At 49.7% G+C, this 24,210-nt stretch overlaps 1 protein-coding gene across 1 annotated transcript in view; it reads right to left on the bottom strand.

Moving 5' to 3' along the window:
• The window catches only part of TNS3 (tensin 3), a 308,400-nt gene that overhangs the window by 158,137 nt on the left and 126,053 nt on the right, over nucleotides 1–24,210 (bottom strand). The window contains exons 5-7 of the mRNA XM_025379057.1: nucleotides 5,589–5,641; nucleotides 3,061–3,232; nucleotides 861–911 (exon numbers count right to left, since the gene is read on the bottom strand). Coding sequence (XP_025234842.1) covers nucleotides 861–911; nucleotides 3,061–3,210 — 201 coding nt within the window. The 5' untranslated portion in view covers nucleotides 3,211–3,232; nucleotides 5,589–5,641. The remainder of the gene's footprint in view (nucleotides 1–860; nucleotides 912–3,060; nucleotides 3,233–5,588; nucleotides 5,642–24,210) is intronic.

Genomic DNA, 24,210 nt, shown 5'->3' with positions numbered 1-24,210 from the left:
CAAATTTTGCTATTGAAAATGATCATGGAGGGTGATGGGCAAGGGGAAGGAGAGCATTAGGACACATACTTCAAGCATGAGGGGCTTAAAACCTAGATGACAGGTTGATAGGTACAGCAAACCACCATGGCATATGTGTATCTGTGTAACAAACCTGCACGTTCTGCACGTGTATCCCAGAACTTAAAGTAAAATTAAAAAAGAAAAATTAAAAAAAAAAAAAACAATGAAAATTATCATGAAAGGAGTACTAGGACCGTAAAGAGATACTAGGAGAAGAGATCCCCATGCTGATGGAAATGTTTTGTCTCTTATTTGTGGTGGCTGAACAAATCTATACATATGATGCAGTTTTGATTTTTTCTATACATATCTTTGTTATAGATTTGTTCCATGCATATATATATATGCAGTATATATGAAAGATCCCAGGAGGTGGGAGGAGGAAGCATCATGTGTACAGATTTGTTCTACACATATATATGTAGTATTTATCATCTATACCCATGATGCTGAGAAACACGCATGTATGCAAAACCAAGGATATGTGAGTGAGGTCCACGGACTATACCAATGCCAACTTCCTGACCTAGATATTTTACTATTGGTGTTGTAAGATTCTCCCACTGGAAAGACTGGGTGAGGAGTACAGGAGATCTCTGTATTATTTCACAACTTCTTATGAATCTCTATTTCAAACTAAAAAAAAAAAGTAATAATTAAAAAAATTGATTATGAACAATTCCTAATACTCCTTATCAAGTCACATTCCACAAAGACTAGTAGCAAATCATTTTTGCACAAAATAAGCATTGTTTACATTTTACAAAATGCAGAATAGAAAGGGATGAACTCCGTACCTTTGGGTTAAGCTTCGTAAGGTCATATCTCTTTTCTGAAAGGTTTAATACCTATAAAGGAGAGGAAAAAATGCCTTGTATAAAATAGATTTTAATATTTTAAAAATTTAATACTTTAATTTTTATTTAATTTTAATTAATACTTCAATTTTTTAAAAAATACCTAAAATCTTCACACTCAAGAATCAGGGGGAAAAAAAAGGTTTTAGACAAATCCTTGACGTCAGAGATTTAAGGAGAAAACACACTGCATTTTTACATGATGTTTCCCTTCCAGGTACCGAGGATCAGAAAAGATTGAAAAGTATAGATGTGTGTGATCACAGAATAAAAAACAAATAAAATAAATAAGATAAGGATGGCATACAGAACCTTACACATAAAGTCTATATTCTACTTCATTAACTAGTATTAAACCAGGCAATCTACCGTGTTACTATTGCTTTTTATTTTCATGGCTACAAAATATCCCCACATACAGGATATATATATATATGCACACACACACATATGTATAAAATATATAATATAAAATATATATACACATATATATAAAACAACTTCCATGGTCTTGCTCCTGGCAACACAAACTGACCCAATAGAGGGGTAGCACATGGTGGGGAAGGCCATCCCTCCTCTATAGCCTGGTGGCCCCAGGCCTGGAAAGGGCCAAGTTCATGCCCAGCCAAGAGCCACGGCCTAAGTTCACTGAAAAATCACAGCCATTTGTGGAACCTTGCCAAATACTCAAGTAGAACAAAACGAAAAATAATAATAATAATAATGTTCCAGCAGCAAGGAGCCTTAAAAATTAACTCAACGTCCCTCTCACTCCGGAGTCAGAGATGTGAGGAAAGAGGAGGGCGGGGGCTTGTTCAGGTCACCCAGCAAGCCCTGTTTATGACAAGGTGAGGCGCTGTTTTGAGACCCACAGTTCATTTCTAACCCTGCACAAGAAAGGAATCCCTGCCATAGCCATTTTGCACAGGGAGCTCTAGCCCTGATAAGGCCCCACAGACAGGTGCTGGCCAGGACTCCAGGCCCTCTGCATGGTCTCTTTGGGGAAGGTGGACTGGGGAAAGGGGGAAGGATGGCCAGAGAGGGGACTCGGGATGCACTGACCAGCCTGGGAGTGGCTTCCAAAGGAAGGAGCTGGGGTTCTGCAGAGCACACCACCTCCGTGATGAAGGAAGAAGCCCTGGGGATGAGAGGGCCCCTGGTGAGAGGCACCACCATCAGACGGGGCTTGGCCACCTCCTCCTACCTACCGCCGGGTCACAGACAAGATGGGATTCAAGGGGAGAAAGAGGCAGGAGACTGAGTGAATCAAGGATCGGGGAGGGGTCAGGACACAGGAAGCACCTGGGCCAGGGCTGCTTTGGCATCAGACGGAGGCCACATCCTACTCTGCCACTTGGGTCCACCTCTCCCAGCCACTGATGCCCTAGTCATCGGAGCAGAACTACAAGGGAGAAAATGACCGTCCTATAGGCTTGCCTGGCAGATTAGCTTTACCACAGATAAGGAGGCCTCCTTACTAGAGATAAGAAGGCAAGTAGAGAAAGGGCTCCAGGGAGCTGTCATTCAACCCCATTAGTGACCATTGACAGCAGAAGGAAGTCAGCCTCCACTTGGGTCAGCAACCATGGGAACAGAAAACAAGGGGCCAATCGGAGGGTGAGAGATGGTGAGAGACTATTCCGCATTATTCCTCAGATGTGGGATCCACCATCAACTTGACACGTGTGTTTTGAAAATCAAGCTGTCTCCTTGTCTCCAGGGCAGCCCCTGGTTTCTTGGGCGCCCACCTAATTTGTCTTTCTAATTTCTGGCTCAGGAGGAGAGTCACAAGTTTGTCTTTTGATACCAGGGATGCAGCATGGGAAAGCAGGGGTGGCTGGCCAGGGAAGTGTCCCAAGGCACTGGGGAGCCAGCCTCACTGATGAGTGCCGGACAAGGCAACAGCCATCCCTGTGTTCAGCAGTCGTGTGTCCCTGAAAGCTACCTACAGAGACACATAAGGCTCCTCCCCAGGCGTGGCAGCAGAGAGACAGAGGACGAGGGCGCCATGAACTGCTGTGTGAGCCCAGGCCCTTGAGCTTCTCCCTCATGTGTAAACCAGTGTTCTGTGGGTGCCTGTCCCCACACAGTGCCTGCTGCAGAGCCTGCCCAAAGGTTCCCGGAGCCGCCCACCACTCACCAGGTAGTTGTCCCCATGCTTGGACTTGAGCATGCGTGTGACCTCCTGAAGGTTGTGCAGGTAGGACTCCTCGGAGCAGCCAGCAGGGAAGGACACGGCGATGATGCGCTCCGTGATGTAGGTGAGGTCCAGCCCGTGGCCACCCTCCATGATGGGGCTCAGGATGACAGGCCTGTGAGACAGCAGTGGGCAGGTCAGAAACAGAGTAAGGAGGCGACAGACATTCATCCTCCAGGAAAAAGGTGAGGACGACGGACACTCATCCCCCGGGTGTTCACACCAGCACCTGGGCGGCCGGCTACGGGAATTTACAGTGTGCACAGCCTCTACGCTGTGTTCCATAATGGTGGGCGGTGTGGGGAGGGGCACAAGATCGAATTTTCCTAGCAGGGCATGACTGGGTATTGCAAGCTGCAGGCAGGGAATGCACAGAGAGAAAGCAACTCAGAGCAGTGACACATGGGCTCAGATGCAAAAGCACGAAGGCGGGAAGGACTTTTTGTGGTTTCACTGGGAGCAGGAACAGAGTCCCAGGCGAGACTCCTGGAGAGGGAGACTCAACCCCACTCCGAGGTGTCAAGGTCAGCACGAGGGAGCACCGGGAGGGGCGGGGAGGAAGCAGGGATGGTGCGAGCAGAAGCCAAACATCAGCAAGCAGCTCCTCGTGTCTGTATGCAGCATCCTGGGGCAGGTGCAGCCAAGGATGAGGCTGGTGAGGTGGCCAGCTATGGTCGTGGGGGACCCTGCAGGCCCAAGAAGGAGGCAAGACCTCATGTGGAGAGGGGACGAGCTGGGGAGGAATTCAGCAGCTGCGTAATCAAAGCAGCCTTTCATCTACTGAGCAGCAGCTCAGCAGACTCCTATCAGACAGCTAAGAGCTCCATGCAGCCCCGCTGGGACCCCACCCAGCTAACCACAGACCAGGTGGATGCAGGGTAGAATGTGGGGCTGGCCACCCAACCAGGTGCCCAGGTGGCCAGGGCAGACCCCCAAGTGTGAGATGAAGACTGTGGAAGAGGGAAGAGGGAAGAGGGAAAAGGGCAGAAATGGTCATGTCATGGCCAGCAGGCTGAGGACTTGGGCAGGACTGGCATTATGGGAGCCAGGCACCCAATGTGACTGGAGACAAGGGCCTCCCACAGACCAGAGCTTCTCCACCAGCCCTGTGGGCCCCAGGGAGACCTGAGCCCCTCCCCAGGAGGGCTCCTAACATTAGGGCTGAGGGTGGTATCCAGGAGGAGGTGGAAAAGGATCCAGGGAGAGGGGATGGGGTTGAACCCAATCAGTGCCCACATGAGGTGAAGCCAGAGGCACGGGCGCACAGGACGTTTGCTTGAGTCCCTCCAAAGCGCTGCCACCAGCTCTGGGGTTTTCATTTTTACTACTCCTATGTGTTTCTCTCTTTTTTAAAATTTTGGAAAAATTCAAAACCATATAAGATGGTTTTGCAAACCTCCATGTACCCATCACCTAACTTCAAAATCACCAATACACAGCTAACCTTTGTCCATCAATACCCCCAGCAATCTCCTCCACCACTTTGATGGCTTTAAAGCAATCCCAGATATTATGTAATTTCATTTATAAACCTCACAGTATTGATTTCTAACAGATAAGGGCACTTTTTGATTAAAATGTCTACAATGCCATTATCACACCTCCAAAAGAAATAATAACATCAAACACCCAATACCATACATTTATTTTTATTTTTTTCAAGACAGAGTCTCGCTCTGTTGCCAGGCTGGAGTGCAGTGGCACAATCTCGGCTTACTGCAATCTCTGCCTCTTGGGTTAAAGCAATTCTCTTGCCTCAGCCTCCCGAGTAGCTGGGATTACAGGCGCACACCACCACACCAAACTAATTTTTGTATTTTCAGCAGACGGGGTTTCACTATGTTGGCCAGGATGGTCTCGATCTCCTGACCTTGTGGTCTGCCCGCCTCAGCCTCCCACAGTGCTGGGATTACAAGCGTGAGCCACACCCCACCCCCCCAGCCCGTACATTTATTTTTTAAGGTTGATTTGTTCAAACCAGCATCCAAACAATTCCCAAGGATTTTGTTTTCTCTACCTTATTTATCAGACATGGATTTAATTCCAATTCAAATGTTTTGAACACTGTTAGAACAGAAATAAAGCGCCTCCTGTGGTCACGAGGATCCACAGTGAGTGCCTCTCCAGAAGATGCTGGCTCAGGGCCCCCATCATCTGCTCTAAAGAGGCTCTTGCCAGCACACCCTGGAATCTCCCCCAAAAGTGACACTTCCACAATCAGGCCTCAGCAGTGCAATTATTTATTCAAAGACAATCACAGGTGTTTCTACCAGCTGGGCTTCTGACCCTGATACAGCATTTAGAAAACGGATGGAAAACCTGGCCTGTATCACCTTTGATTGGCAATGCTTACAACCAAAACAGAAATTATGATTTCTACAGAACAAAATGATGCCATGCCCAAGTTTCCTCTGTGGAGAGCTGACCTATGGCCAGAGACACAGGAATGTATGACCCACACAGACACTCACCCCAGAGGTTTATCACGGCACAGAGAACTGGACAGCGTGGAACTCCCTGGAGCCTGCAAATAACAAAACAAGGATCATTTTGAAGTTTCCTTTCTTGCCAGTTTACATGGCACAGACACCACTGAGAGGGAACAATGACAGCTGTCCCACAGTTTAATCATCAACAGCAAGTCAATCATAACTACTGGCCCACCTTATCACCTCGAAGGGTCTACACCATGGTGAGCTGCAGCACACGACATGGTGTAGACGCAATGCCACTAACCAGCATCAGGATGGGCTTCCACAGGAGCCAGCGAGGCCACCCTCCAGTCAGGGCAAGGTAGGCATCTCTCAGCCTGCAAACAGTGCCCTGCCCTCCAATACGGGAGGTGCCCGAGGACACCAGCGCCGTGACTATCATGGCTGCTATTATTTACTTGAAAGAACCAATTAATGAGTGACTTTCAGGAATTCTCAGTCATACCTACTCTTTTTTAAAGAGCCTATTCAACAGGGATAAAAGACTCGAGTTATAATTACTTTATAGTTATATAACCCTTCCTTGCGTGTAAGGGTTGTTATATACTACGGTGACAGACATTTACGATTTCAGGAAAAATGCCCAGCAACTGTATGAGTAAGAAGGCTCTCCAATATTTCAGAAGTGAGGAAATTGGGGCTTAAAGAGGGAAGCGATCTCGTCAGATGGCAGAGGTGGGTGGGGAAACCAAGACACCCCCTACAGGGCTCCCTCGAAGGTTCTTTCTGCTCCAAGCCAGGTAATGCGGCACACAGGAGCCCAGAGACCCCCGAGTTGGGGGGACACAGAGCCTCCGGCACTCCTCCTGCTCCCCGATTAACGCAGGCCCACAGATACCACCATCAGAGGCATCAACACCCCCAATTACACCTGGGATCCCACTCAGGCAGGTGCAGCTCACCTGGACTCCTTTGGCAAGAAATGAACAGAAAACAAATTCTATGGATATTTTGGAGACCAACAATACAGATGTTTTCCTGAAATCACACCAGTGCAAAGCCTAGCACCAATCCCAAAACCGCAGAGATCATCATCTCGGCCTCCCAAAACAAGGGCAGGATCTAGGGGCGTGCTCTTCAGTTCTACACCAAGGTGCCGGCGAGCTCTGCCCTGGGTCCACCTCCTCTTTGTTTTTCCTGGGCAAGCCCCTTGGCCACTCCACTTATTTGTCTCCTGCCTTTTGAAGTGAGAATAGTAACAGACAGGGCCACTCTCACAGAGCTGTCCGGGGATTCACTGAGGGAATTCTGTCAATGGCTTGGAACCCAGCCGGGCACCAGATGGCCACTGCCCATGCTGGACAGACCTGGTCAAGTGAAGTCCCATGGTCTCCAGACTCCACCCACCCCTGACTTCTGAGCTGCACCGCCTGCTCATCCCCTGTGCCTACATGCCTCCAAACATGTTCCTATGATCTTCTCAAAGCCCTAACCTAAAGCCTTTCATAGCTCAGACTAGATAGCTACAAAACCAGAGACCATTCTTTTGCCTAGTAGAGCAGCAAAAATAAAAATTTTGAAAACATTTTTTAAAGTTTTGGTGAAATATAAATGGATGCAAGATTTCAGAGGACAACTTATCAGTGTGTATAAAGAGTATTTAGAATAAGGCCGGGCACAGTGGCTTACACCTGTAATCCCAGCACTTTGGGAGGCCATGGCGGGTGGATCACTTGAGGCCAGGAGTTCAAGACCACCTGGCCAACATCATGAAACCACATCTCTACTAAAAATATAAAAATTAGCCGACGTGGTGGCATGCATCTGTAAACCTAGCTACTCGGGAGGCTGAGGCACAACAGTCACTTGAACCCGGGAGGTGGAGGTTGCAGGGAGCCAAGATCGTGCCACCGCACTCCAGCCTGGGCAACAGAGCAAGACCCTGTCCCAAACAAATAAACAAAACAAAAAAAAAGTATTTAGAAGACAATCCCAGAGGCAAACCGAATGCACTAAAATGAAGTCTCCGAAAAGGTAAGGAAATGATACATCAAAAACCTGTTTAGGTTAATTCATACAATCTATACATGTAACACTCAAATTCAAGCAGCACAGATGCAATCCTAATAGAACCAATCCCATCATGGGGAAACTCAGCTTAACCAGGGTCCCCATCTACTTCAAAAAAGTATTCAATAAGCCTACATCTCAGGGGAGAACAGTAAGGAGTTTGACCGGCCATGGTCCTGGGTCTTACATGAACCCACCAGGATCTGACTATATGTGTCCCACATCTTGACCAGACCACACATCCAAAATACAGTGACTCCCATCGCAATGCCATGCTGGAGTATACTGGCCCAGTTCCTACAAGTGGGCTACCACTTCAGACCCTATGTCACTCATTTTACCATAAAAGACTACCATGCAACTTAACATATAAACAGCATTATGATAACTCATTGGCAAAGCTATTTAACTCTCATATTGCACATCATTCCAAGATGACAACCACACAAATACATAACTGCTCACTGCTGGCACCAACGTGATGGGGTAGGAGTGTCACCGTCCCTCAGGCGGGGCCCTGACAGCAGGAGAGAAGGAGACAGGGGTCCCGGAAGGCATGAGGACTCTGCTGTCCCTAACAGAACCCAGGGCCCATTTCCTCAGCTGCAGAGTGAGAAGGGCAGGTCAAACAGAGCCACCGGATCTTCTCAATCCAATAATCTCTGAATCCAATTCAGCATTAAGTGTTCAAACCCCGAAACCATACAAATTGCAACCACTGCCAAAAAAACAAACCAAAAGAAACTCTTTTAAATCAATAGTTACATAATTTCTAAGGTCAAGGCCAATGGAGGAAACTGTAATCTGTGCTGTCACCACAGGGAGGCCCCAGCACCTGAGCTGGTGAAAAGTCAGAAAGAGTGTTGAATTGCACAAAGTTGCTTACATCAAGTGTTCGGAAACACAGGGTGCCCGTAAAGTGCCCCAGCATCGCCCAGAGACACTCCTTCCTTAACCTCTGCATTGGGAAGAGGGGCAGGAAGGAGGAACTCAGCCCACCCCCAACATACCCAATTTGCTATGTAAGTCTACATCCACTTAAGATCAAGGCGAGACCCAGCATATCTCAGGGCCACCCTCCAAGAACATAGAGAGCTCAACACCCACTCACATCCCCAGCCCCAGACCCGCATCTGTCCACCTCATGCCTCCAGTCCAGACGTGCAAAGCCAGGCCTGACCACCTCCAAGGCATGTGGTGCTCAGCAGCTTCCACAGCACAACCCTGAAAAGCACTGCATGGAGCCCAGCAGAAACCCCAGTAAGCAGGTATCACCATCTCCATGTTAAATGTCACAGGTTGGTAACATAGGGATGGTGATGAGGAAACGAGGATTTGCTGGGCAGATGTGTTGGAATCCCACAGTTAAGCTGCAGTAGCACTTTCTGACGCCAAAAGTGTGCACTTCTTCCATCTCCTGGCTTCAGGTGGTCCACGCCCTCTCCTGCACAGACTGCCCCTGAATCACACGAACGTCAGTGAGGATAAAAGACTTGCTTGGGGCAGCTTTTCTAGCCCTGTGCCAAAAAGGAGAGAGAAGCTATGGCCCTTCCATCACTTCCAAGTCAGCGTCTGAGATCTGATGTGCACTAAAATCCCCCTGAATCATGCAGGGGTTAAATCTGGAACCAAGCAGAGGACATGCCTATGACAGGTCCCCCTGACACACTGGGCTAGAACCCCCTCAGCTGCCTTGGCTTAGACTAAAATGAGAACCAAGCCCCATACTGAACTGGAACTGCTGCTAAGAGATTCTGAAATATTGTGCTTGTCAACAGGAGACTCAGGGATACGATGTCCTTGTGAGTCTTTATCTGAAAGTAAAGAATATACCTACACTTGGGTTGCACACATCTAAACCCTCTGTGTGCACCATAATGCATTTCATGACTGAAGGATGACTGAGAAGCTAACTTGCTATAGGTTTATTAAACCTGGCTCTTGAGAAGCCAGAAATCCTAACCTCATATGAGGTTTAGAAAACTCTACTTGTAGGCACCAGTCCTGCCAATCTGTGTTGCAAACTCACTGTCTCTAGGTGTTTTGAAAAGAGAACTGCCCACTCACGTCCTCAGAAGCCTTCCGGTGCTTTCCTTGTGGTCCCATCGCCTATGGCGATCAAATCCAAGCCCTTCGTGATTAGAGTTCCCACGAGATAGAAACACAAGTTGCTTCTTTTGTTCTCTTGTTTTCCAGAGTGAAAAAATCCAGGCAGCAAAGCCTCCCATCCAGCATCTGCCCAGCCCATGCCTCCCTCACCTGTGCCCCTGTTGGCATGCACTTATCACAGCCTTCAACACCCAAATAAGAGAAAGGGAAAAGGGAGGCCCAGGTAGAATCTGTGGTTAAGGTTAAACCTACAAAAGGTAAGCCTGCAAAGACTGCCCTGTTCCAGGCTGCTTTTTTTTTTTTTTTTTTTTTTTTTTTTTGAGTCAAGCTCTCACTGTCGCCCAGGCTGGAGTGCAGTGGCGTGATCACGGATGACTGCAGCCTCTCAGTGACCTCTCAGGCTCAGATGATCCTCCCACCTCATCCTCCCAAGTAGCTGGGACTACATGCATGTGCCACCAAATACGGCTAATTTTTATTTTTATTTTTGTAGAGATGGAGGTCTCGCCATGTTGTCCAGGCTGGTCTGACGCTCAAGCAATCCACTGCCTCGGTCTCCCAGAGTGCTGGGATCACTGGCGTGTGCTTCTGTGCCCGGCCAGACAGCTCTATAGAAGCCGTTGCCTTCTACAGTTCCTGGAGCTCATCCTGGCCACGTGACAAACTGGCCCCATGGGCTCAATGAGGTCACGAACCTCCCTTTCTCTTCTGGTAAAATGACAGCTGTGGATCAAACACTTGGAGACCATCCCAGCCCTGGACTCCCTGAGTCAGTCAGTGAAAAGTGAGGCGAGGCATTCCTCAGATAAAGAGTTAGATACACTGCCTGGAGGGTCACTCTGGTACCACATATGTTTGTTTGTTTGTTTGTTTGGAGATGGAGTCTTGCTCTGTTGCCCACGACAGAGCACTTTCCTAGTGTGTCACATGCAGTGGGTGAGAGCAAACTAAGCGGAAGGAAGGCAAAAACACCTCTTTTGGGAGAAAGTAGCTTAGCCTTATGGCAAAGCACGTAGGCTCCACATCAGGCACTCTGGGTCCAAATTCAGGGTCCACAGTTTGGCACCTGCAGCCTTGGGAAAGGTCCTCCACTCGCCTTGGCCTCATCTTCCTCCTCTTTCCAGGACTGTGCGCTCATGTCCTGACCTCACCTTAGAGTTAGCAATCCACACATGGCACACTAGGGCAAACCTGCTTTTCACAGTGGCCCTGTGGCACATGGTCCCACAGTGACCCTACAGCTCTCAGTCCCTCTGTGCCCTCCTGCAGGGCTCCATCCTGCAGTGCGTTATCCTAGCACACCCTAGGCTTCACCCTAAAGACCCCACCCTAAAGCCTCATCCCATTCCACAGCGCCGCACCCCGCCACGTGCCATTTGCTGAGACCAGCAGACAGCTTTAGAACACATGGTGATGCTCGCTCTAGTACCTCTATGAGAACCATGCTTTCCACTATGACCTGCGGCTTCTTGCTCAGGAGGGCAGGCCTGATCAGAAGGAAGACCTGAGCTTCAAAGAGTCTTTCTGCACATCTGGGAGAAGACCCAAGGAAAAGCCAAATACATCCACCTAACGAAGGCAGAGAGGACAGCAGGAGGCCGGGGCCCTGGCAGAAGGAGGGGAGGCCATGGACTGCTGGGACTGAAAGGGCCACTGGAGATTCCCCAAGGTCAATGCCAAAGCACATTTCCAGAGCAGCCATCCCTGCAGCCGCTCCATTGGCTGCCACATCAACACTACGGCCACCACCTGGGCAGGAGTAAGAACATCCACCAGAACAGCCAGCAGCCTCCTCGCACTCACCCATGTGGGGCATGCAGAGGGGGAGCACAGCGAAGAGGGAAGAGTGAAGGACACAGGCCCCATTCCCTCTGCAACAAAACTTCCTGGAAGTCCATGACGTCCCAGGGAGACATGGGATCCTCCTTAGGTGGGGTGGGATCCCAGCTGGTTTGATGTTCTTCTCCACAGGTGAGAATCTGGGACCCCCCATCTGACAGGCCAGTTAATTTCTAGACAAGCTTGTAATCTTCTAGACAAGAGCTCAACTCTGGTGGGAATTTGATTCTCTTTTTTTTTTTTTTTGAAACAGAGTCTCACTCTGCCAACCAGGCTGGAGTGGAGTGGCACGATTTCAGCTCATTGCAACCTCCGCCTCCTAGGTTCAAGCGATTCTCCTGCTTCAGCCTCCCGAGTAGCTAGGATTATAAGTGCCCACCATCACACCTGGCTAATTTTTGTATTTTTAGTAGAGACAGGATTTCACCATGTTGGCCAGGCTGCTCCTGAACTCCTGACCCCAGGCGATCCGCCCACCTCGGCATCCAATGCTGGGATCACAGGCGTGAGCCACCGTGCCCAGCCAGAATTTGGTTCTTTTTTTAACCTATGCCCTTTGACTGCTTGTTTGAACAAATCAAAAGTTTCCAAAACCTGGGTCGGGCGTGGTGGCTCACGCCTGTAATTCCAGCACTTTGGGAGGCCGAGGTGGGTGGATCAAGAGGTCAGGAGATCGGTATCATGGTGAAACCCCGTCTCTACTAAAAACACAAAAAAGTTAGCCTGGTGCAGTGGCAGTCGCTTGTAGTCCCAGCTACTCGGGAGGCTGAGGCAGGAGAATGGTGTGAACCCGGGAGGCAGAGCTTGCAGTGAGCTGAGATCACACCACTGCACTCCAGCCTGGGCAACAGAGCGAGACTCCGTCTCAAAAAAAAAAAAAAAAGATTCCAAAACCTCACAGTATAGTAATGAAATCTGGCATCAGGTAGTCCTGGGTGCGAGTCCCACCACCTGCCAGCTTCAGAATCTTGGGCCAGGGCACTCATGAGCCTCAGGGGGCCCATCTGTGGAACGGGACAACGCTGTCTCCCTTGTGAGGCTGTTCATAGAATAAAGACAAAACTGTCCAGAGACTAACAAGCCAGCCTTGCTCACTGCAGATTGTCCCTGAGCCTTGCACTGTATGTTGCCGATGCGTCCAGTTAAACTGTACAGAATCTCCATTGCCCAGGGAAGTCACTGCTCAACATTCAATACTGTGTGCCTGGCATAGGTGCGTATCCTGCAGGTGGAAGGCAGTCTGAAGAGTAGAGCTCAGCTGCAGCAAACCAAGACTAGATCGTGCAATTAATGCCAGTGCGGCATTTCAAATGGAGCATCCTTCACTGACGTCCCATTGCCATGGGGTGAAAGGCAGATAGATGCTCAGCCTGCTCCTCAGAGCCCTGGGTGAGCCAGTCCCTGCCTCCTCCTGTGCCTCCCTCACTCCCTGTCCCTACCTTACCCACTCTGCTTCCTCTTGCCCCAGGGTCTTTGCACATACCACAGACAGATTAGAATGCTCCTCATTCATGTATCCCAGTTTTACCTGGTTAACTCCTGTGATTTCTCAAGCACTTGGCTCAGATGGCAACTTCCCAGCAAAGCAGAATTTGATCTCCCTACCCGACCTGAGTCGGGATGCCATTAATATGTTCCTTTCCACTTTGGTCTCCTTTTTTTTTTTTTATTTTGAGACAGGGTCTCACTCTGTTGCCCAGGCTGGAGTGCAGTGGGGTGATCTTGGCTCACTGCAACCTCCACCTCCCGGGTTCAAGTGATTCTCCTGCCTCAGCCTCTAGTAGCTGGGATTACAGGCGCGAGCCACCACACCCAGCTATTTTTAGTAGAGACAGGGTTTCACCATGTTGGCCAGGCTGGTCTTGAACTCCTGACCTCAGGTGATCCGCCCGCCTCGGCCTCCCAAAGTGTTGGGATTACAGGTGTGAGCCACCACGCCCAGCCCTGGTCTACTTTACTGTGCTGACCACAGCCGCAAAAAAACAACTAACTGTGAATTCTCGTCTGAGCTCTACAGCCCCCTCCTATGTGGATCCAGCAGAGACTCTGGCAGTCCAGCTCCCAGAGCTATGTCTAGGCTCTCGGGCCGCACCCTGCACACAGCAGCCGCCCAGCACAGCAGTCTGCAGAATGAAGAAAGGAAGAAATGAACCACTAACCCCAAAGTGGCTACGGACTCATCTGACCATCTGAAGAGGCATGAGGATGCTGTTGTTAGATTTTAGTAACAGACAGCTAGTTAGCTTTAGTTTCGGATTAACAAAAATAAATGTACCCATCGACTTTAACAGGCTTATCTAAAAGAAGAGTAGGATGAAAAGCAGTGACATCTGCTCCTTCCCAAGGCTATAACTGGAATAAATGGGGCCTATTTAGGAAGGCAGTGCCCACAGAATAGCAAAGTGGTTAAGTACCAGCTTGAGAGCTTCGTAAAGACTAACAGTGTGGCTTGGATACACATGTCTATAAACTACGGATTTTTCTCACCCACTGAGCTGAACTCAGTATCCTGTGCCTACTCAAGTACTGAAAATGGTAATACACATTCTTTAAGTGGTTTCGCATGTAATTCCCCAAGACTACCCTTTAAGAAGCTGTCCCCTTAGCATCTCTGCCTCCCTAAGACCAAGACCCTGGAGCAGAGGTGACCAACCCTCTTCCCAGGGAGGCTCTGACCACTGGCAGAAAGCAGGTCTCCACTCTCTGCCAGGCCTCTAGCTACAGTCCGGGCTGGCCAAAGAAGCAGTGACTAGCACTGACCTTTGCTCATGCTTAACCAGGGGCCAATATGGGGGCAGGGCAGTGCCAGGATCCTTGAGCCAGGGTAGATTAAACATGGCACCCTGCTCCCTGCCTCTCCTTGTCCTCACTGGCTTTTGGTGAACAGGAAAGAAAAGAAGCCCTTGGCAGGGCATGGTGGCTCACACCTGTAATCTCAGCACTTTGGGAGGCCAAGGCAAGGGATCACGAGGTCAGGAGTTCAAGACGAGCCTGGCCAACACGGTGAAACCCTGTCTCTACCAAAAATACAAAAATTAGCCGGGTGTCGGCCGGGCGCGGTGGCTCAAGCCTGTAATCCCAGCACTTTGGGAGGCCGAGACGGGCGGATCACGAGGTCAGGAGATCGAGACCATCCTGGCTAACACGGTGAAACCCCGTCTCTACCAAAAAAATACAAAAAATTAGCCGGGCGTGGTGGCGGGCACCTGTAGTCCCAGCTACTCGGGAGGCTGAGGCAGGAGAATGGTATAAACCCGGGAGGCAGAGCTTGCAGTGAGCTGAGATCCGGCCACTGCACTCCAGCCTGGGCGACAGAGCGAGACCCCGTCTCAAAAAAAAAAAAAAAAAAAAAAAAAATTAGCCGGGTGTAGTCGCAGATGCCTGTAATCCCAGCTACTTGAGAGACTGAGGCAGGAGGATTGTTTGAACCTGGGAGGCGGAGGTTGCAGTGAGCTGAGATCGTGCCACTGCACTCCAGCCTGAGACTTTGTCTACAAAAAAAAAAAGAAAAAGAAGCCCTTTTATGGACGTCATGTTACGAATCCCAGCAAGACCTAAGCCTGCAGTGAGAATATCAGCTCCCCTGGGTGTCCCCAGGACCTGTGCGCTGCTCCTAGCAGACTGATCAGGCCTGAAAACTAGCACTGTAAACAGCTCTGTAAAAAGAAACAAAAGGCCAGGCGCAGTGGCTCACGTCTGTAATCCCAGCACTTTGGGAGGTTGTGGCAGGTGGATCACTTGAGGCCAGGAGTTCGAGACCAACCTGGCCAACATGGAGAAACCCTGTCTCTACTAAAAATACAAAAAATTAGCCGGGCATGGTGGTGCGCGCCTGTAGTCCCAGTTACTCAGAAGGCTGAGGCAGGAAAATCGCTCCAACCCGGGAGGTAGAGATTGCAGTGAGCCGAGATGGTGCCACTGCACTCCAGCCTAAGCAATAGAGTGAGACTCTATCTCAAATAAATAAATCAAAAGAAACAACAGCCATGGACAAATCCACAAGGAAGCAGGACTATGCAGGGCCTGGTGACGAAAGACACAGATCACAGCTGCCAGGCTATGTACGGGGTGAAGACAATTAAACAGGTTGGGATGAGACACCACTGCACATTCTGTTTTTGTTTCTCCAGGCAAATGGAGAAGAAATAAATGTAAAACCTTTTTCAAAAGCAACAACCTGAACAACATTCAGCTGGCAAATTTCAAGGCATTTATGTGCTCATCCTTCATTGATTCCTCCACCACCCAGCACATATGAGTTGGGGGTTCAGCACCCACCCTTTGGAATACTAATGCCTGGGTAGGCAGCGAGCTCCACTGCTCGAGTAAACTGTCTGACCTTGGGAATTTACTTGCCCTCTGTGTGACTCAGTTTCCTCATCTAGAAAACGGAGATAAAAACAGCATTCTTGGAATGATTAAATAAGGAAACATATACATAGGGCTTAGAACAGTGCCTGGCCACTAATAAGTGCCAAGGAAATATTAGCTACTTATTCCATCATCTTATTTCTGTGTCAGGCCTGTGTGAGGCCCTGGAAATGCACTTTATCCACAAGTTATTGGGATTCCCCCTTAGATCACAAAACCAGCTGTGACCACAATGCCCAGTTGACAGTAGGAGAAACAAGGCTCAGAGAGGGCAAGTGATTTTCCCAAAGCCACACCGCTAATAAGACATTTTTTCCCTTCCAGAACAAGAATGCCAGAAACCAATTAATTATCAGGATTGCCCAACTTGATTTTCTGCTTAATGCTTGTAAACATAAGCAGCAATCATTAGGAACTGCCGGAGAAAATACACCCCATGGAGGCTGGGAAACTAAAATAAAGTCATCTTGTCATTTTGCCTTCATGTTCAACTATGAGAAACAACAGGCTAAGATTAGATCTCTATTTATTTGTAACTAAATAGTCACAGGATCCTGCCTCCCTGGCCAGGAGCTCAGGCTGGTTTGGAACCATATGGAAAGAGGCAGCTCAGGAAGACTGGCAGCAGGGAGAGGTAAGCCATGGTCGGGGAGGACACAGAGATGTGAGCATTTCCAAAGAAGTCAGAAGCTCCCCTTTGCTCTTCTCACAAATAAATTTCCCAAGAAGGGGCAGGTGGGGCGGACGCTCCTCAGGACAGAAGATCCCACCGAACATCTGCAGCATTGAGGTGAGAGGGGGAAAATGATTCGGAAATGCCCCTTCACTGCAAAGTAGCCAGTACCGGAGGCCACAGAGGAGGGCGGCCAGGGACAGACAAAGTGCCCAGTGCCAGCCTGGCTGAGAGGCGGCACATGGGGAGTTGGCAACTTACTTTGCTAGGCCTGGGCAGAGGCCACCGGCCAGGGCTGCTTTTCCCTTCCAGAAACAGCTCCTCCTACGTTTTGCTCCTTCCCCTGCTTTAGTCAAGCACACCCCTCTTCACGTTAATGTCTCGGCAGCTCTGGGCATAAAGGAGGCAGCTGGAACAGCCCACCAGGTGGGAAAGCCTGGTAAGCGTGGGAGTCCCCAGGACCACAGCCAGGAGCAGTGGGCAGGTGTGCCCGGTCCCAGAGTGAGCACGCAGGCACGGAGCTCACAGGGCAATGTCTGCCTGGGGCTGAGGGCCAGCCTGCCAAGGGCCTGCGGGACAGGAACAAAAACAGCGCTCACGGGGAGAGCCCTCTGACCAGGAAGCTGAGTGGCTGTGCCTTCCTGGGGACCAGCCACTAAGGAGAACCGCCTCTAGGAGTTAGACGTGGGGGATACAAAAGTGGCTTCTCAAAAGTTCCCCCAGGGAAAACAAAACCTCCTTCGAGTTGCTGGGAGGGTGGGTTACTCACCTCTGTATCCCAGATAACAGATGCCTGATGCCCACTGGCCTTCCTCCCTCCCTCTTTCCTTCCTCTCCCCCACCCCCATTCTCTCCTTTACCACTTCCTTCCTTAGTTCATTTTTGCTCCACTTCATTCCAAATAGAATTTGAGATGACTCATCGAATGAATTCGACATAATTAAATAAAGTTTTTAAAATAAAAACCAAACCAAGAAACAACACAAAAACAGGGTTAAAGACAGAGTGGTCGGGCCAGAGAGAAGGAAAGGTATGCAGTGAAACCTCAGTTATGGGAATGAGGCCCCAGACAGGTTCTGAGTTACAAAACGGAGATGGAGGCTGGATACACAGCAGATCTTAGTGACACAGGGACTTCAAAGGCCCCCGGAACTGCCTGAGGTGGGTTTAATTACTCACTTAGCACTCAGAGCTGAGAGGAAGAGCGGCCAGCCCGGGCCACATCGTGTCCTCAGCTGTTAGATTCACCCAGGCAGCTGTTTAAACTGATTTCACTGATCTCATGACTACATGGTCAGTCACGTCCCTTTAACTGACAGGGAGATTTGTGTGTGCTTTTTTGTAACATCTTACGTGCACTTACATTCTTTTATTTTCATCAGCTATTTCATAATGAAAACATTTCTTCACATAGAAAAGTGGACCAAGGGAGGGGAGGTGGGGAGGGCCTCACTGGGCCCCCAGCATAACCATATCAGTGGGCAGGGTGTTCTGGGGGCACCCGTTCCACTGGAAACCACGTGGTGTCTCCTTCCAGGCTGAACACAAAGTGGGGGGCCCAGTTTATAACTAGCCAGGGGTGCACTGCTCAGACCAGGCTCAGCTCCACAGGGCGGCCTGCGCTTCCTGCCACCTGCCCACCATTTGGCAGGGGCAGACAGAGCAGTGACGGCAAGGGGTCAAAATAGGACCACCTGTCCCTTTACTGGCCACAGTCATCAGACCCGGAGACACTAAACAGGACTTTAACTCCTCTGAGCATTGGTTTCCACCTCCGTGAAACGAGTTGACAACACCACCAGCCTCCCAGGATCTCTGTGGGGACTAAGAAGATGCCGCAAGGCACCAAGACCAAGCCAGCAGCACTCATCATCAGCCCTCGGGGAGAGAGGAGGCTGCATGCTTGTTTCCAGTCCAACGCCCAGCATTTTACAATGGAGGAAAGGCCATGGGGAGAGGCTGCTCTGGGGGGCAACAGTTGGGCAGGGTGTGGCGCCCTGAGGACAGACCAGTTTATTCCTTACTTCATGGTGACAGAAAACAGGCCAAGGCCTAGAGAGCCAGCTCTCCCAAAGCACCCCAATGGGAGTGTCCTCAACCGCCCGCAGCGGACAGCCAGGCAGAGCCAGGCAGGGGGCTCCCAGCCGTAGGTGAGCAAGTCAGCAAGGGCGGCTTGGGAAGGTAATGCCTTCTCTAGAAGGTGACAACGTTGTTAATGAGCTCGTGTTAACGTCAGTCATCTCAGGAGTCTGAAAGTGCTCTGCGGCAGGTGGGAAGGGTTATGTCTGCTGAGTTCACTCTGGAGTGTGCCCTGCAGCGCTGCGTTCTGTCCTGTTAGATGTCCCACACAAACACACAGATCCCCCTGCAGAGAGCCTGGAGATCAGCCCCTCAGGGCACAGCACAGGCATTCCACGGACTGTCCCACCAAACCCCTAGCATACAGACACCTGGTCCTGTCCACATGCGATGTCGCAGGTGCTGAGGGGGGCAAGACCCACAGATGCTGGCCACCATGGGCCACAGAGATAGGTCCTGCAGGCAGCTGGTTCCATACCGTAGCTCAATGTTTGCAAGGCTGAGGGAAGGGCCTAATTCACCCACCCCAGCCTGGCCAGCTCTGATGGGCAAAGGGGCTGCCCAGAGAATGCTGAGAGGATCACCCCAACTAAGGCCAGAACCATACCGGCCTCCACACCCAGAAGGGCACAATAGGGCTTTTGCTTTAGAATGAAGAGCTAATGAATTGCACCTGACACTAACAGAGCAGCCTTAACCTGGAGCTTAGCCTGCAGTAATCAGATTCACATGGATAATCCAGGAAAGAACAAGCAGAGAGGGCTCTGAGCAGCCCTGCTTCCCTTTCATATCCATGAATGCAAACAAGTATTTGCAGGAGGGCTAGCCCATTTCAGGCACTGCAGGGAGAACACAAGTGTGACAGAGGGGAAAGACCAGGACGGACTGAAAACTGAATGGATGAGAATCCTGTCCTGGAGGTGCCAGATAAGTACACATTGAAGACCCCATAAAGGAGAGAGAAGGCAGTGCCAGAGGTGGCGGTGATAGGCACTTGGGAGAAGAAGAGCTCATCTCCAGCTCTAGAAACCCCAGCCACTTTGTGGATCCATCGGGGCAGCTCTTGGGATAGGCCACGACGGCTGGAAAGCATCTGATACGAAGTGGGCACCTGTGGCAGAGGTGGGGTAGAAGGAGCAAATTCCTCCAGGGGACAGAATCTGGGCAGAGAAATCTGGCACACTGTGTGTGGTGGGTGGGGCAGCCAGGAGTGGCACATGCCATGCTCACAGGATGCATGAGAAAGAGGCTCAAGCCAGGGCTCATGGAGCCCAAATGCCAGGTGATGAATTCATGACTATGAAAGGCGTCCTTCAGAAGTTTCTGCATAGGGGAGTGACACAATCCCAATTGTTTTTAACCAGGTTTAGTGGTAGCAGCAGTAAGATTAATGGAAAGAGAACACTGGGCAGTGAACGAGATAGGTGGAAATGTCAGGCCCAAGAGCAGACAGCTGCTGACCTGGACCTCATCTGTTAGTGGCATCAGGAGTGGCTCCAGCAGGCTCCAGGAACCCAGGCTGCACTTCCCAGACATCAGGTCGGAGGTCGAAATCAGCAGTGGGGGGAGTATTTATACCAAAGAAATCAGCAAACACTGCTGACCGAGCTTTTACCTGGAAAGTCTCTGTTAAACATTCACCAGCATCCCCCCTGATATTCTTCCTCTAGAAGCCTCAGATTCCCCACCTGGAGAATGGGGGTGGAAATGGCACATAACGCAGAGTTCTGGGGAGATCAAGTAAGGTAAGCATGCAAAATGCTTAATACCGTGCCTGGAACACCTCACATGCTCAACGCGTGCCAGCTTTTACTAGTATATTACATTATTACTATTGGGGCAGTCAACAAAGGCCAGGAGGGCATCCATTCAGGATGTGAGGAGAAGGAAGACAAAGCCAACAGAATCAGGTTCCCTGAAGATGAGGAAGTAAATGATGCTGAGACAGCGCCAGGGAATGTGCAAGGACCAGCACGTACATGTCCAGGCCTGGCAAGCACACGTACAACAGACATTCACTGCCCAGCGCCTGATGCTCACCTCAGCCAACCCCCTCCACATATGGAGCTCCAAGAGTAAGAACCAGCTGGGTAACAACGGGTCCTGGTTCCTCAACGACGCTTTCAGCTCTTCCTTCTCGGGTGTTTCTCAGTCCTTTCGAAGGTTATGAGAATCAGTGAATGACATTAACGAGACTGTCTTCCAAGGACTCCCATTGTGTAGGACAATTCAGTAGCCTAGTAACTTTCTCTCTCCCTACCTTACCCCTTTCTTTTAAGAAAATGATAATCTCACTTTCTTTATAAATGACTTTTAAAACATTCAGTGTGGGCCCAATTCTTCCCATATCATTCTCCCTGGAGGTGTGCTGGTAGAGGTGAGGAGAGGACAGGGGAGAAGAGGGGAGAGGCAACCACCTCGATGTATCCTCTGTCCATTCCTGTGGTGTAAATACTCTTGCCATGGTTCATTCTAAGCTAGCTGGGTAATTCCACTAAAGATGGAGTGGGGATGTGTGAGTGATCTTACTCAATTCCTCACTGAAATGTTCTCTATTTACAGGTGTGGAAATGATGTCCTTGATATCTAATTGACCTGTCCAAGGTCATCTGGTTAGTCAGCAGAAGCCACATATGGCCAGGAGCAGTGCTGTAGGCCAGGGCCCACAGCTCCTCCCCACTTCCACACACATGCCATGGATAGGCAACCAATCTCAGAGACAGGTCCTTCTCAATCCAAATAGCATCAACAGCCTCCAAGAGGCCACTCCTCCTAATCACTCTCCATTTCATCTTCCCACTTTCTCCACTAAATTAACTTCGTTACCACTTCTGAAACCCAAGCTATCAAAAACCCATCATCACCATGGTTTCTTGCCACTCAAGCACCTAGAATGCTCCCTCCCTATTTCTATGGAACTCCGAATCAGTCCCCTCCAACCACTACACACTATGGTGCCCTCCACCCATCCGCCACCCCTCATCCTTTCTGCAGAGGCAGAGTGTATTACAGTTGAAGGACCACGGGAAAGGACTTGGAGGCAGGGAGCCCGGCTCAAATCCTAGCTCTGCCCTACAGACAGGGTACTCTGGGCAGTCAGTGAGCCCTGTCCCCTCAGTGTCCTCATGTGTAAAAAGAGGGACAATGACAGAGACCCAGCGCTGTCCTGAGGAGCACCCCGCACTTGCTCCTAGCAGCTTATAAGCAGAAGCCTGAGCCTATCAGGAGACTCTGGGAAGAGGACATAGTCTGAGGCACCAAAAAAAAGGAAGTATGTCTGCTCAGGTCACTCCTAAAACCTATTGAGACAATGTGTCTCATTCCGAAATAATGTCAATATGCCACATACATGACGTTTACACTACACAGAAACACGAGCGATCTTATTCAATTTCTTACAGAAGAGGAAATAATGTCCTTGGTATCTAACAGACCTATCCAAGGTCATCTGGTTAGTCAGTTGAGGCCACATCTGCCCAGGATCAGTGCTCTAGGCCAGGGCCCACGGCTCCTCCCCACTCCCACACGCACGTCAGTCACCTGGGGCTCTGCCAAAGGGCAGCTTCACTAGCTGAGCACAGGGCATCCTCTTCCCTTTTAAACATGGGGACAGATGTGTCCTCTAACCTCTGAGGCTTCCATCTGGAAGTGCCTCACGAGTCAGTGGCTCGAGTTTAGAATGCCGTACCTCCTGGATGCCCCAACCTTTTTTTCCCCTCATTTCTATCTCAGAGAGATTAGATGTCCTGTACAAATTGGATCTGAAAATGATAATAAAATGTAATATAAAACAAGACGAAATAAAATCAGTCTGCACTGGGATGAGCTGTGAAAAACGGGGCTGCTCAAGCCGTCTCCCGTGAGCAGAAGCCGACCACAGATGAAGGCTTCTGCATGAGGAACAAGCAGTCCCCCCAGCCCCTCCCGCAAGTGCGGGCTTGCAGCTCGGGAGTCAGACCCCAGGCACGCAGGCCCCAGGCCATCTGGGGAGCCTGTGTAGACCTCTGTGGGTGAAGATCAGGGCCTCACTGCCCTTGGGAAGCGAGCTCTGAGACCCAGCTTTTTAAATAATGAGTACCACTCACCTTCATTCTTATGATAAAAGTTACTCTGTTATAGAAAATTCAGAAAGTAGACATATACAAAAAGAAGCAGACAGAATCAGCCTCTCCCTCCCTCCCATACCCCAAGATAACCAACTTTAGCCAAACAGGATGGACCCCTACTGAATTTCTTCCACCCATACTTATTTAAAAGCCAAATGGTGTTTTATGTCCATATCACTATATTTTCTTCTGCACTGCAATTTTTAATAATGGCATGGTACCCGATTGTCCAGATGGAACATAATCCCCCTTTAACGGCATGTTTTTTGGTCTCCAATTGTCCACTCTTATGAATGATGCTATGAGAAACATTCTGTAGTTTAAAATGTGAACATTCTTAGTGGCTGCCTCGGGATAAACACCCAGAGATGCCACATGCTTTGGGGTCCACATCGCTAGGACTTCCTCTAGAAAGTGCTGTGACTTCCAGGACCACATGCATCATCCCAGAGAAGAGAAAACATACAAAACGTGAAACCAATTCCATCTTTTTCTATTTAAGCATATTTTATCCCCTTTCCAAAAAAGAAACTATCTTGTCAAAGGTAAAGGGACTTGAAGTGTCTGGATAGTTATGAAACCAATGTCCCAGAGAACAGAGCAGAGGGGGAAATGGCACCTCCAACCGTCTCTGAAAGCACCCTCATCCCCTCCCAGGTCAGTCTCAGGCACCAAGTGGACTATGCCACTAGAGTGTCCTAGAATGTAAATTCCCCCACAAGAGAACCACGGCAGGCCCCCACATCGCCACACAGGGCCCAGTGCCTGGTGCATCAGAGGTGCCCAGGACATAAATATTTATAAACTGAATGATTAACGAAAGAGGGGCAGGGCAGTGGAAGAGAGGATTCATCTGTTCCATAATCAAGACCATTACTTCAAGTTTATGATTTATTACCCACCATATCTGGCAAAGGCAGCACCATCCCCCTCCCCACTGGAGACTGACAAAATGCCTGGTACCATCTGTTAGTGGCTGAAATGCATTCCCACAAACATCCATATGTTGAAGTCCTAGTGCTCAGGACCTCAGAGGGTGACAGTTTGGAAACACTGTCTTTAAAGAAGTCATTAAGTTAAAACGACACCATTAGGGTGGCCCTAATCCAGTATGAGTGGTGTCTTTTTTTTTTTTTTTTTTTTTTTTGAGACGGAGTCTCGCTCTGTCCCCCAGGCTGGGGTGCAGGGGCCGGATCTCAGCTCACTGCAAGCTCCGCCTCCCGGGTTTATGCCATTCTCCTGCCTCAACCTCCCGAGTAGCTGGGACTACAGGCACCCACCACCTCGCCCGGCTAGTTTTTTTGTATTTTTTAGTAGAGACGGGGTTTCACCGCATTAGCCAGGATGGTCTCGATCTCCTGACCTCGTGATCCGCCCGTCTCGGCCTCCCAAAGTGCTGGGATTACAGGCTTGA

The sequence above is a fragment of the Theropithecus gelada genome, chromosome 3, assembly GCF_003255815.1.
Source record: "Theropithecus gelada isolate Dixy chromosome 3, Tgel_1.0, whole genome shotgun sequence".
Taxonomy (NCBI): Eukaryota; Metazoa; Chordata; class Mammalia; order Primates; family Cercopithecidae; genus Theropithecus; species Theropithecus gelada.
The sequence above is the reverse complement of the archived record's forward strand: the minus strand, read 5'-3'. Positions and strand labels throughout refer to the sequence as shown.